General features: G+C 50.7%; 4 protein-coding genes across 4 annotated transcripts; 2 read left to right on the forward strand and 2 right to left on the reverse strand.

Annotated features, from left to right (window-relative positions):
- The first annotated feature begins 592 nt into the window (after window positions 1–592).
- On the forward strand, window positions 593–2076 carry LOC128726441 (xyloside xylosyltransferase 1). Its single transcript, XM_053820254.1, has one exon. It carries the CDS (start codon window positions 593–595, stop codon window positions 1862–1864), a length of 1272 nt encoding a protein of 423 aa, XP_053676229.1. The 3' UTR covers window positions 1865–2076.
- Window positions 2077–2976: 900 nt separating this feature from the next.
- Window positions 2977–4445, reverse strand: LOC128726614 (otefin-like). The gene has a single exon (XM_053820429.1). It carries the CDS (start codon window positions 4443–4445, stop codon window positions 3072–3074), a length of 1374 nt encoding a protein of 457 aa, XP_053676404.1. The 3' UTR covers window positions 2977–3071.
- A 944-nt stretch (window positions 4446–5389) lies between these two features.
- Window positions 5390–6926, reverse strand: LOC128724519 (monocarboxylate transporter 12). Its single transcript, XM_053818244.1, has 4 exons — window positions 6855–6926; window positions 6314–6787; window positions 5948–6229; window positions 5390–5878 (listed from the first exon to the last, which is right to left on the reverse strand). Exons 1-4 carry the CDS (start codon window positions 6924–6926, stop codon window positions 5390–5392), a joined length of 1317 nt encoding a protein of 438 aa, XP_053674219.1.
- A 1658-nt stretch (window positions 6927–8584) lies between these two features.
- Window positions 8585–13843, forward strand: LOC128722459 (ubiquitin carboxyl-terminal hydrolase 31). Its single transcript, XM_053816122.1, has 7 exons — window positions 8585–9710; window positions 10227–10466; window positions 10540–10674; window positions 10753–10887; window positions 10973–12919; window positions 13004–13711; window positions 13787–13843. The coding sequence occupies exons 1-7, from the start codon at window positions 9210–9212 to the stop codon at window positions 13835–13837; spliced, it is 3717 nt and encodes a 1238-aa protein (XP_053672097.1). The 5' UTR covers window positions 8585–9209; the 3' UTR covers window positions 13838–13843.
- Window positions 13844–14533: the final 690 nt, after the last annotated feature.

Consider the following 14533-nt stretch of genomic DNA (forward strand, 5'->3'; position numbering starts at 1 on the left):
CGAAAGTCAACGCGAAAAAGCGGGGGGTTTTGGGGCTCAAAGAAAAACACCAAAAGACGGGGTGTGTGTGCGCGCGCGCGCGCGCACACAAGCACATTACGGGCTGGGGGGAGGCTGAGCAAAAGAATGCGTAAATGTCATCGACGGCGTGTGTGTGTATTTCTAAAGGGATGAAAAGAAAAAGGATGCCACAGGAGTGACAGCACCGAAAACACGGAAAACAACGGACGGGTGCGTTTGTTTGTGTTTTTTTGTTTCAAATTGCGCTCAACCCCGTGGCCACATTCTAGCGGACCTTCGTCCGTCCGCTCGATCGATACGACGGGATGTCGGCGTGCTGCTAGGATCGAACGAAAAACGGAACCAAAAAACCCACCCTCTGGTGCTGGTGCTGGGGCGTAGCATGAAAGTAGGTCCCTGCCGATCCATCCTCCCCCCCGTGTGTGTCTGTGTGTGCGGGTTTTGACTCGGAACAGAGCGTGATTGGTTGGTTGGGTGGTTGGTGGGGCGGGGTGGAGGAGGAGAAGGGCTGGCTATCGATTGGTGGCAGCAACGACGGCGGTGGCGGCCCACACTGCCCCGGTGCAGGCAGATGAGCATGAACAAGGCCCTGCTGGTGTTTATCGTGGCCAGTGGCTTCCTGCTGTTCATCTACGCCAACAGCAGCGTCTTCAACCGGCGGTTGGTGCAAAAACCGCCACCGGAACGCGTCGGACTGGCGGCGGCGCTCGTGCACCGGAACGGCAACCACCACCACGAGCGGCATGAGGCGCTGCATCCTGGTGAGAAGCGAAACGACACCCATGTGGGTCATCAGGATACCGAGCGGGCCGACGTGGCCGGTGGGAGCCAGCTGAAGCGCGTCAAGTACGTCTCGAAGGGCACGAACGACACGGAGTACAACATCTTCATCATCTACACGAAGGAGAGCCAAAATCTCATCCTCCACAGCCAGCTGGAGCTGTTCCTGCGCAGCTTGCTGAAGTACAGCGCGATCGAGCTGCACCTGCACGTGATCACGGACGAGCAGAGCGAACGTTCGGCGGAGGAGTTAATCAAGGCCCAGATCGAGCGGTTCCATCGGACCGCCTTCTACACGCTGTACGATGTGCGCGATTGTGCGGAGAAAGTCAGCGACATCGTGCATGGCATGCTGCCACTGTTTAACTACCGCACCGGGAGTTACTACAGTGATGCCTTATTTTTGCTCTCACTCGGGCTGCACCGCATCGTCGATCGGAACATGCGCCGGGCGATTCTGATCGATTGCGACGTCGTGTTTCGTGCGTCGGTGAAGGAATTGTTCGATCAGTTTGATGCGTTTGCACCGGATCAGTTGTTTGGATTGGCGCCCGAGTTGACGCCCGTTTATCGGCACGTGTTGTCGCGGTACCGCATGGCAAACCCCCAAACACTGTTCGGGAGTCCGTACTATCTGGATAAAGTACCACCGGCTGGGACGACTCCGGAGTTGCCGAAGAACCCGGCAAGAAGCAACAGGAAGCCAGCACCGAACGACAGCAAACAGCGCCACGGTTATCCGGGACTCAACTCGGGCGTCGTTATGCTGCACCTGGAGCGCATCCGACGGTCGCGATTGTTCGAGGAGATCGTTAAGGAGTCGACGGTGAAGAGTATGGCGGAGAAGTACGCCTTCCAGGGGCATTTGGGTGATCAGGACTTTTACACGCTGATGGGGTTCGAGTTTCCGGGGTTGATTTATCGGCTGGATTGCGTGTGGAACCGGCAACTGTGCACGTGGTGGCGTGAGCATGGGTATAGTGACATATTTGATAGGTATTTCCACTGCGAGGGTGCCGTCAAGATTTACCACGGAAATTGCAACACCAGGGCACCGGAGTAGGGTCGTCCAGGGTCTTTATTAGGACTCTGTCGAACGAAAAAAGCAAAAACACCCCACTGCTCATTACTTCGAATCCTCCGATCGTGTGTTCGTACGTTCGTACCTTCCCAAATTGTCCCATCTCTCTTACATTCTTAATCTCTCTCTCTCTACTCTACATTCCATACTAGTGATTCGTTGGCCATAGAAGTTAGTAAGTAACGTATTATTGTAGCGCGAAATCGATCTCAAAGCGGGAACATCGTCTACCTTTTTTTCTATCGTTTTTTTCTCAATTTTGGCTGCCCCAGTGACCGCTAGGTTCGGTATGCAAAGAGGACAAGCAGTTGTTTAACTTCCTTTTGTTTTAGGGTAGAATGTTCGCGTCTTAGACCTTTTAGACCTCTTCCCGCCAAAACCGCAATATTGGTCGGGGGATTTACGCGAGCGCGTGAAGGAGTTTGGAGAGGGTTTTTTTTAAAAGGAACAAACAAAAAACAACCACTCCACCGTGTCCGTGCAATAGCTTACCTTGCATGCAGAGCATTCGTTTTTTAAGGTTTAACCTGTTTTTATGTTACACGCGGAGTGATAGAGGACACGCGCATCTGTTCTTCGTTAGCGTTCGTTATTAGAGTTTAGTTTAGTAGTACCGGGCGGATCGATCGTGATCGCTCGCTCTCGTGCGCCCTAAGAGAAAGAGCGTTTCCAGGATTCCCGCTTCCAAACGATGCAAACAAACAAAACACCGAATCAAACTAGGTTAGGCCCGAACGAAATGAAACGATTTGACCCCAAAATTTACCCGGTTTATCGCGCGCATCGAAATAGAAGGCAACCCTCTTTACGCGAGAAGGACCATTCGCGAACAGTGTGGTATAAAAAAAAATGCCACCCGATAGCTAATCAACCCCCAGTTTTTCATCGCACCTGGCATAATCGGTGAATTGATCGAGTTTCCGGTGGGGGTGATATCATCCTGGCATGACAAAACAACAAACAATGTGAATTGATCGATTATAGCAGAAAGAGGAAACAAATAAAACCAATTTTCCTTTTTTTGATATCATTCGTTTATTGAACAAAGCTTTTTAGGATAGTGTTAAATGTGTTGGGCCCTGCTTTACGCGCTCATTCTGCTGCCCGCAAAATGGGTCACACTTCCAGGCATATGATTCATTTGTAGCGAAAATGGCTGCGTGAGCGAGCATATTCTCGACCTACAAACTTACAAGAAAAAGAACACAAACAGAAAGACAACCACCAGCACGGTGATGATGGCGTAGAAAATCTTTTGAATCGAGTACTTCCGATCGAGCGCCATCAGGTTTTGGCGCAAAAAGGATCGAACTCCACCACCGGTTTGTTTCGACGCGACCGTTCTCACACCGACCGCGGATGGGTCGAGAGTTTGGCGTCCTAAACGATGACGCATCGCCGAGGATTCGTAAGGATCACGCGAGGCGTACGGTTGAGTACGGGCCGATCCAGAGTTTCCATCGATTGTCGTCCTTCTTGAGGGTGAATCTCGTGATAGGCCAATGCTGGCAGGTTGTTGGGCTTCGGCGCGCAATCTCGAGAGGCGTTTTGTGAACTCGCTCAGGTACGGCGAATCCGTTGGTTCGTACCGTGATCCTGTCTCGTCCCGAACGACGCTGCTCGTGCTGGCGCGGTACGATGTAGGAGTCGCAAATGTTGGCTTAGGTAAAGCCCGCTCGTTGGTGGGATATTTCACCGAAAGTGGCTCAACAAACAGCTCCTCTTTTGCTCTACGACCCGCAGCAGTGTCGGTGGCCGTCGTCGAGTACGTTCGACGTGTCTCAGTTTGAGTCGCCGTTTGATGGTACTGATAGTCCTTCGCTACCGGTGCTTTCGGTTGCTGTGGTGGTGGCATTGCGGTCGATTGGAAACTCGACTCGTCTTCATCCTCCAGCACGATCACGTCCATTTCCTCGACGTTTTTCCCGACTTCCGGCACATCGACGTCCATCTCTTCGGCGATCGGTTCCTTGGCGATTCCCATCTCGTGCATGTACGAGGTGGTGAGCATTTCGGCCCGTGTTAGCGAAGGACTCTTCGATTTGCGCTTGCGCTGGGTGAGCTGCGTTAGCGGGATCATGTCGTCGTCGGAATCTTCCAGAATTAGCGGCACTTCCGGGCCGGGTTGTGTAGCGGGCAGATCCTTTACCTTCATCACGGGTGTAACCCGTCCCGAGCGACGCTTGGAAGCGGAAGATGGTTCCGCTGGTGGGGCCACTAATGGGGCCGTTTTCGGTGTCGGTTGAGATAATGAAACGGGTTTGGGAAGTTTTAATGCTGCCCCAGCGATCGTCGCCCGCCGGTTGGTGGTGTCCTTTTTGGCGGACCCTTTTTTTGAGCCCGTGCTTGCTGCCACCGGTTCTCGCTCGTCCTCGTCGGATGAGTATTTTGTGATGTGGATGGTTTCGCGGCGCGCTTTTCCGGCACCGTTTGAGATTTGATTCCGTAGCTTTTTTATCAGCACCTTGCGCGTCGTGCTCGTCACCGGCATGTTTGCGAGACCGTATTCGAGCAGCTTCAGCCGCAGCTGATCGTTGGACATATCGTCGAATTTATCATCCATCTCGTACGCGGCTTGGGGGGGATTTTCCACGGAAACACACAGACGGCACACGCACTTGAACGTTGGGTTTTTTCCTTTACAGCGTTCCGGTTTTACAACGCCTAGAAGAGAGCATAGAAAACAATCAATCTCGAGCCCATCGCTAACATGTTGGCTGAAAAACACACGCCAAAGTAGCGTACTCACGCACGTTTAAGACGTTCCTCTTAATATATTTTATTACACTAAAATGCCTTGCGGTTGAAATATGGTTGATTTAATTTTAAAATTCAAATGCTGTTTAATTTTCCGCCAACTTAATACGCTTCAAAACATTTCCACAAGCACAACGTACACACGCATACATTTCAACGTACACGTTACGTTGTCATGTCTAGCGTCAGTTGGTGTTCAAAATCGCAACCGTCAAAGTGTTTGAAATAATTTATAGCCCGTTTTATTTTCGCTACGTGAAAGTAATATTTTACTCATTTTTTGCATTATTTAGGTCTTGTTCTTCAGCTGGCCAACTGAAATCGAATTTATAATTAAATTAAGAGTGTATTGAATTTTTATTCCTCCTTTCTATTCAAAATTCAAAGGTACTGCTATTTCTCTGCCATAAACTAAGTGTAACAACTCAATGATACTTTTTATAGCACAATAAATCGAGAATTATTGGCATAACAAATTCATTATGTGATAAAGCGCCTTTACATAATAATATTTATTCGATGCTTTAATAATTTTTGTAGCTAATACAAATCATTTCATTTAATTTTATATTATCCATAGGGGGTAGGAATGCTCTAGTTTGCTATAACCGGGTAATCGGGAAAAAAAAATATTTTTACACATTGAAACCTTTTGCTTTAATTTGTAAATTATTATTCTATTTTGCTTCCATAAAAAAAAACTATTAACATTATCCTATCGATATCTCCAAATGCAAGCAGGGAGTAATGCTATTCATCATCATCTTTAAAATACATCTCACACAACCACAGCACGCACGTGGTTACTAGCAGCAGGTTCTGTGCGTGCAAATTCAGCGAATAGCTCCCGGTAAAGTCCGCAAACCATCCAAGAATTTGCCCAAGGCTGAGCACAAGTATGCCCTTCGTCACCATATTAAAACCGAGAGCATTTGGGAGCATTTTCTCCGCACGCCGCTCGCTGCAGTACTCCGCCACGGTGAGGTTCTGGTTCACGATCGTGATCGAGCGGAAAATGCCGTAGAATGCCGACGTGATCATCAGCGGAATGATCGAGCGCATCTCAGCCATGATTGATCGTGCCACTACCAAGCAAATGCCCGCCAGCAGAAACGTTGTCCGGTGGGAGAACTCCATTTTGTCCACAAATGCAGGAACCGTTATCCTTGTGAGCAAATCTGTCGTGGAAAGCATCGCCATGCAGTTGGCCGCTTCTAGCATAGTTAGGTTGGCGGATTTCTGGAAAAACAAAACGTACGACGTTCATCATATTCTCCACACAATTCTGGCTCACGTTTGTTCACAAACCTGTAGAAAGTACGGGAAAAAGAGCGAGAAGCTAGTTGATGCCGTGTAGGCAAGTCCCAACCCAACAATCAAGTTCAGGAAGGAAACCTGCTTTAGAATAGCAAAGTCCATGAGTGCGGCTAGCTTAGACCAGCCACAGGTTTGCTTATTACACAATCCATCCCCGTTTGCTTTCGGAGCTCCATGATCCACGGCCAACAACGGTTGACTTTCTTTGTCCTCTGCCGCTGAGGATTTACTCATATGCCATTCTACCGGTTGCAAAAGACATGCTCCAACTACCTGCAACACAACATTTCAATTTGGAAATTAAAATCCACCACCCCCCCCCCCCCCCCGATTGCGCAGGTACACGCCACTTCTCACCCCGTTGAACGCCAGCCCACCGATGATAAGGGTTGCATCCCGGAAGTTGAAGTTACTCAGCAGATATTGCACCAACAACGGCATCAAAATCTGACCGACACCGGTTCCAGCGAGCGCAAAACCAACCGCTCGTCCTTTGTGCAGCCGAAAGTATGAGTTGAGAGCGACGAAGGTGGACGATTGAATCAGTCCAAGCCCAAACCCAAATGTGACGCTGTACGAAAGCACTATCTGCCACAGTTGGGTGCTGTACGAGCAGAGTGTGAGCGCACTACCGGTTAGCAGACTTCCCAGGATCGCTGCCTTGCGTGGTTTGAAGTGGTTTATGATGGGACCGGTGATCAGGCCGGAGAAGTTCAGCGAAATGTTGCACACGTTCATCACCAGCGCAGCCCCAAACGCGTGCTCACCGAGACTTGTGAGGTAGTCAGCAAACATGAGCCCAAACACCGACACCAGTGATTGGTTAAACACCTACCGGGCGGTGAGGGAGTGTACGATTAGTGTCGTGTTTCTTGGAAGTTTTGGTACAGTGACTTACGTTAACTAGCGCACAACCCGCAACTACAACCCACCCGTAGCCACCATCGGGTGGAACTTGTGATGATCGCATTTTTGCGCCCACGTTTGTTTCAATGGTTAGACTTATATTAGTTAGAACCTTCTCACTAAGTTTCAGGGACTGCGTGCACTATTTGATGGAATCGCAGAGCTCCTCTGCCATGTCCGTACCAAGATGCATACTCTCGCGTACTGAATGATCTCGCGGTTGTATCCATCACGTACCGAGTCATCCGGTTGTAGATATAACTGAATGTTATCGGTAGCGTTTCTGCAAACATACGCCCGAAACTCAGCTATCTCAGCACCGCAACCGGCGCTTCGGAGAGGAGATCTTTCGTCCAGGAACAAAACAAAAAAACCAGTCAAATGCTATCTGCGTGAGTGCATCGTGTGAATTATCTGCTCGCGGAGGTGATGATACTCTGGCGAAACGTGCAACCAATCGTGCATGCTGGATAAAGGAGTGTGCTTGATTTGGTTTCGTTTTTTTCTCATCTTTAGGATAGTCATCAGATAAGCAAAAATGCATGCATTACGCCCGTTCATTGAACTTTTGTGCCCCAAATGAACTCGACATTCTTTTGCATATTTAGGATGATGAGGTTGCGTGTCCCCAACGCGCAATAATTAAGCTACAATTTGCTGTTACAGAGCAAATCCTGGGATGGGCGAGATATTTGGGAAGACTTTTGAAATGCTTCGAGTGCTTTCTTTACAGCATATCTTGTTTGCATGATAAAAGGTGTGATAAACTGTTTGTAAAAATATTTCAGGTAGTTTGAGGTAGGTTCCTGCAGTAAGTAAACGTTAATAAAGGCAGAAGATAAACTAAAGTTCATGATAAAAAAAAACGTTAAATGGTGAGGATTGCACAAGCTTAATTCGTAAAGTTTGTGGTAGATCTTCGTAAACCATACGTATTTTTCAAAGATAAACGTTTTGTAGTGTGATGTAAATGCACTGTAGAAAATAAAAGCATGAAATTTGTCTTTAATTTCGCTCCATTCTATTCAAATTTTTAGGCTCAAACTCAAGCCACGTGAAAAGGGCTAATTTCACGCACTTTTTTGTCACGGTAATATTTTTTTTTCTTTCCGTTTACAAAGTTACACTTGAAATAATATTCATATGATTTAACAAAAATGTGTGTCTTTTTATTAATAATTCGCATTTAGCCAGCTTATTATGCCGAATGATAAACATCAAGAAGAATCAAAAATAGCATGAAAATATCCAACCAATTTGACAACCTCGAGTAATTTGCCGACATTTGACGTTACTTTTGACATCACGAATACGCTACAGATCAGAGCGGAAAATGTTATACCGATCATAGCTACAACATCACGCATAGTTGCATTAATTTAAGATAACTCTCATTGTAGTCTAAAAAAATGTACATTTTGATGAGCCCCTCCGATTGCGTGATGCTACATCAAACAAACAAAGTTATACTCGCTCAAAAACGTCACCATCCCTAGCGCGTTTCTCTCGTCCCTCACTGTACATGCGTCCAGCTCCCGACGGCAGTGTAGTGCTCTGTGTGCGGGACGGAGCTACATTTTTGTTATTTTTACAATCAAAAGTGGATTGCGACGGCTTTTCGCTTTGCGAAACACTTTGCGGGCGCAATCGTACAGCAAGAGAAGAGCAAAAAATAGCGTCAAAGCTGAAAGATTGTCAACGATTTGAGAGCCTCACACCCTCACGACGCTGCCGCTGGACCCTCCTCCCCGAACCCCTAATGCTGATTGGTGTTGTACATTTCAGTATTTACGAGTGCACTGAAGCGACCGTGCCCGTGCACATATTGTGCGAGTGCATTTTGAGCGTAGGCCCCAAAAACGCGTAGTGTGCAAGTGGCGTTTGATCCTGCGGCTGGTCTGGTGCAAGTGCGAAACAAACGCTTGCAGCAACACCCCCCGAAAGCGCCAGAAAGTTGGTGACCAGCGTGGAGGAGAAGAAGCAAGAAGAAGAGAAAGACGAACGGGGAAAGAGTGCGCGAATTAATGTTTTCATTTCACGTAACGGTGGGGCGGGTATGCGAGGTCATGGAGTCGCCAATCGCGCGGTTGTGAACGTGTGTGCGTGCGTGCGTGTGCGTGTGTGCTATCTACCCGCGAAGGAGGCGGCGGGTGAGGTGGAGGTGTCCGGAAGCGAAAGAAAAAAAAAGTCCGACCAAAAAAAAAACCCCCACCGGAGGGCTAATAAACGTGTGCTGCTGGTGTGTGTGTGGTGAAAAACAGTGCAAAGAGTGCATTTCGCCTCACGGGCGTTGTGTAGGGGCGCGCACCGCTCACGCAAAAAAAAAAAGAAAGAAAGGGTCAGTCAAATGGAGCACCACCTAGTGCCGGATGTCGCGCCATCGTGCAAGGGTGCCACTGCACCCGGGGGTGTCAGCAACTCCAGCAACACGAGCAGCAGCAGCAGCAAATTGAAGCGAGCGTTTTCAATGCCGCGTAATCCATTTCAAGGTTCGCGAGGCGGCCCGACCAAGGCACCGAGCGGCAGTGCTGCCAGCGACGGTGGCGGCGGTACCAGGCTGCTGGTGGTTGGCAATGGCAACAGCGCCAGTGACGGGCAAGATTGTAATAATAAAATCGCACCGACCGCGGATGACGAGGCACGCGCCGATTCGCGGCTCGGCATGGCCAACCGGGACCAGCAAGACCAGCAACAGCAGCAACAGCAACAACAGCAGAAGGTGAAGAAATCCGCCACCCTGGGCGGGGAGAGTGGTGCCGGTGGTGAGAAGAAAATATTTCGCCGTTTATCGGTGAAAAAGTTTATCAATCGCATTGCACAACAGATGACATATGTCAACCGTACAGTGGTAAGTGGCTTGGCACGCACCTCACGTGTGTTGGTGGGGTGGGGGTGGGAAGAGGGAGGGAAGAGCGGAAGAGGGAGGGAAGGGGGAACTGTGTGACGATTTCGCGAAATCTCGAGCACAAGAGCCAACGTGGTCAACAAAGGCGTGTGTGTGGGATGGTCAAGAGAGGAATGTCGGTCCTTGGAGTGGGTCCTCTTCTCACGAGGAGTGGGGGGGGGGGGAGGGGAGGGTGGGTCGAACATCCCACCCCACTGTAACGCGCACGCTGAAATACAATTGACCTTCTTCCACCACTGATTGCTCTCAATCATTCAATCATGGAGGGTTCCATCGCTGGAGGGTGGCAAAATGCGTCGTTTCGTCGTTTCTGAACCGGGCACGGGCAGATGTGGGAGCACACGGGGTTGGCGGCTCCACACCACCGCCCGTTTTTGCCCCGATCGTCCTTTAGAATCGTCGATCCTCCCCGATCGCTAATGGGCCCCGTGGTTCTTTCTCGTTCTATTTTCCCCCCAGAGCAATCATAAATTCGACAAGGTACAATCGCTGCAAACCAACACCCTCCCGAATGGTACGGCGACACGGCCGGTAGCAGGTGGTGGTGGTGGTGGTGGAAATTTCGTGTGGCCACCGGACACCGTGCCCGGGGTGATAGGGTTGCGAAATCACGGCAACACCTGCTTCATGAACGCCGTGCTCCAGTGTCTCAGCCACACGGACATTCTGGCCCAGTATTTCGTTTTGGATCTCTACAAGGTAAGCAAGCGCTAAAGGAGGTCTAAAGGACGAGAGCAGGCTGGTTTCACGTTCCGTTCACTTCCTGTTTCAGGCCGATTTGAAACGTCGCAACAAAATTAATGCCAAAAAGTTCGGTACCAAAGGCGAGCTGACGGAGCAGTTGGCGCTCGTGCTGAAGTCGCTGTGGACGTGTAAGGACGCGCCGGATTATAGTTCAAATTTTAAGGTACGTGTGGAAATTCTGCCCACAAACTGCTGATTGCCCTGCATTGCATCATGCTCTTCTTTCGCGCCCCCCAAACAGGCGGTTGTCGACCGTTACGGAAGTCAATTCCGGAGCTCCACACAGCACGACGCGCAAGAGTTCCTCTTCTGGTTGCTCGACAAGGTGCACGAAGATCTGAACACCGCCACGAAGCGGAAATACAAAGCCATCAAGGTACTTGGCGGCAGCGCAGCAAAAACGCCCACCCGGCGCCCATTTTTCACGTCTCTCTGTGTGCTTCGTTTCAATTTTCCCCCAGAACAACGGCCGCTCGGATGAGGTGATCGCCGCGGAAACGCTTGCAAATTACGTCCGCTGCAACAACTCGTTCGTGCAGGCCGTCTTCCAGGCCCAATTCCGTTCATCACTCTCCTGCCCAACATGCGGCAAGCAAAGCAACACGTTCGATCCTTTTTACTGTCTCTCGGTGCCGTTACCGCAGCTCTCCCAACAACCGGTGCTGGTGAAGGTGATCTACTCCTCGCAGCAACCGAAACAGGTCAAGCTTGGGCTTGGCATCCCGCACGGATCGCCTGTACTAGCGCTGCGGGAGCAACTCCACGCTGACACCGGCATCGGGCTGGATCGGATGATACTGACCGAGATCTGCGAGTCCGGGTACAGCCGCGTGTTTTGTGACTCCCATCTGATGTCGTCCGTGCGTGAAACCGACCCGCTGTACTGCATCGAATGTCCACCGGTCGGTGTGGGACAGGACACCTCCAGCGGGACGAAGATTGTGCTCTGTTTGTGCAACGGAAAGCGTGAGTTCGGGGGTGCCGTAAAACGCTTCGGAACACCCTTCTGTTTGGTCGTGAACCGGGACATTTCGTACACCGAACTGCAGAAGCTGCTGCTCAAAGAGATGTCCGGTATCCTGCGGTCGGATGTGTTCGCTTTTGCCACACCCGCCCAGAGCCTGTTCCGGATGCGGTTGCAGGATCCGAGCTGTGATGCGGACACCTACCTAGAGGCGACGGTTGAGCATCCGCTGTTTACGGAGATGATCGATTTGGCGCTTTCGGTGCTACCCTCCGACGCTGGACCGGCGCACGTGAAGCTGCTGCTGGAGTGGACCGATCCGGAGCGGTTTTTCAGCGACACGGGCGACCCGTTCGTGGAGCACGAAAGCGTCACCCAGATGCGGGAGAAAATTCCCGCCAGCTCGGCGCTAACGCTTGAGCAGTGCTTCGAGCATTACACGAAAGCGGAAACGCTCGGGCAGGACAATGCGTGGAAGTGCCCGCACTGCCAGGAGTACCTGCCGGTGGTGAAAACGCTCGGTTTGTGGTCCCTTCCGGACATTATGGTCATTCACTTGAAGCGCTTTCGGCAGCAGCAGCTTCGCGCCACCACGCAAGCGGCAAAGCTCACGAATTTGGTGAAGTTTCCGCTGCACGGGTTCGATATGACGCCTCATTTGGCGCGAAATCCATCGGCCGGCCATCAGCAGGTGGGTCACGCGCAACCCAACGCATTGGATCACCCGGGGTACGGTGATGCGGACAATTGGAGTCCGTGGAGGAAAATCATGCGCAGTGGCCATGCCACGCAGACACATTCCATAATGGCGGGTGCGGGAAGTGGCCGAAGACAGCTGGCGGCGATGGACAACCGGTACGATTTGTATGCCGTGTGCTACCATCAGGGAGATACGCTGGAAACGGGCCATTATACGGCCGCTTGCAAGAACCCGTACGATGGGCAGTGGTATCGGTTTGACGATCAGCGAGTGTCGCATGTAGCGAGCGAGCACGTGGATGAGGAGATCATCAACAACGAGGCTTACCTGTTGTTCTACCAAAGACGGAAGTTGCCGGCCGATGGTTCCGGTGAGTGTTCCGGCAGCTCGAGCTCCAGTTCCGGTGATCATTGGGTGTCGAAAATAATCGTTCCACCGGCGGCGGCTAGCGCAACGGCGACGTTAGAGAAGCGCAAGCTGGTTCCCCCAGCTGCGGTGGTGGGCAGTAATGGTGAAACGATGGCAAATACCACCACCACCACCAGTCAGCCACCTGCACCGGATGCCGTGAGCAGTAGTGCGGCCAGTGGCGATGGTGGAAATGCGGGTGGAAAACCTTCGGCTGAACCGACGGTGAAAGCGGATGAAATCGCGGAAGCCATGTCCGTAAGCTCAGCGAACGAAAGCAAAGAAAAGCAGGGCGGTGAGGAGGTCATTGGACGAAAGGATTCTCCCGGAAAATCGGTACCGGAACTTCCTGCTTCAGTGGCGCGGAAAAGCCACCCGCCGGAAGATGAGATGAAATCGCAAACAAGCGGTACCGTGAAGGTGACCGCACCCGATAAAACGAAAGCTCAACAATCGTCTTCACACACCACCAAACCACCATCACCAGCAGCGTCATCATCCTTACCGGCGTCATTAGCTTCGTCAACTGTGCCAACGGAAGTGGAAAAAATCATTGCTCCAGCAGCCAAAGAATCAAGGAACAACGTGGTTGAACATGCGATTAAACAATCCCCGGAAGAAGCGCCCGCAACGGTCAGCAGTCCCAGCAGCAGGCGCGTGCCTCGTGCAACCGAGACGAAACCTTCACCGAAAAAGGACACCCTCAGGCCCGCCAGTGAGGCTGACGAATCCAAAGGCACCAGCGAGGGTGGCATTACGAAGCCGGCTTTACCGCTGGCGGTCGAGAAGCAGACGCAAACGCAAACGATGGAGCAGCAAAAGCTCGCCGCGTCGCTCGTGAACGGTGGGAGCCGCTTTTCGTTGCCCTCCTCGCAACAGTTTCAGGACATTTTGTGGCGCGAAAACATGTCGGAGTTGATGCACCACCGGCCGTCCTCGTTTGCGACGTACAAAGGTGTGCTCGATGCGGGCGATGCCGTGTCGCTGATTCGTGGTGCGAACACGTGCAGCAAGGATACGCTGCTGTTCATCGATCAGCAGGGACACGGGCTCGATCGGGTGGTGCTGGATGATGATGATGAGTCGGGTGATCTGCTACCACCAGGCAGTGGGAGTCGTGCATTGTGGGTGTGTATCAATCGATCCGGTGCGTGGGTAGCAGCGCTACTTCAGTGAATAATTGTACTTTTCTCTTGTTTTTAGATCTCCCCAGTTACCCCACATAAATTGATCACCGTTTCACCGAAAAACTAAAGCGGCCCTCCCCCCTGTGTTTCGGAAGTATTCGGAAGCGCGCCAAAGGGGAGTTTCCAGCATTATAACGCACGTGTTTTGTTAAACTATTCTTATCATTATTACTTCTTTTTTTTACCATCGATAGTGTGTTTTGTATGTTTTTTTTTTAAATTTTGCATCATTTTGTTCCATGTTATGTTAGTGTGTATTGTATGTTTTTTTTTGCTCGCTCTTTGCGATAGTATTTTATAGCTCCACTTTCCACGGATAATTTAGCCCCCTTCCTGAACCCCGTAGTGTATAGACCCGCGCCTGTCGTGTGATGTGAGCGTGCAATATGATTGCCGTAACCGCACATTCCTAGAGTTCGTGTCGAGGCGAAAACAACTAACCCGAAGGAAAACGGTAGTGAAATCGGTCAATTAAAAAAAAGGTCAGTTTGTTATGATTTGAAAAGGAGGAGCTTTGCGGAGCGCCCAAAATGGGTTTGAAATGAAACGATATTTAACTCCTGGAACCGAATGGGGCGAACAAGAAGAAGAAAAAGGAAAGGATGCAGATGGGGCCTAAAAACGAAACCGGTGTGTGTGCGAGTGTGCAGATGCAATTGTAGGTTAGAATTCATACGCATTTTAAAGTTAGCATGAAAAAGGAAAACAAATGTATTACTTCATAGTTCAGACATCACCAGGCGGTGAGGGGGCGATGTGTTGT

This window comes from Anopheles nili, chromosome 3 (assembly GCF_943737925.1).
Source record: "Anopheles nili chromosome 3, idAnoNiliSN_F5_01, whole genome shotgun sequence".
Classification (NCBI taxonomy): Eukaryota; Metazoa; Arthropoda; class Insecta; order Diptera; family Culicidae; genus Anopheles; species Anopheles nili.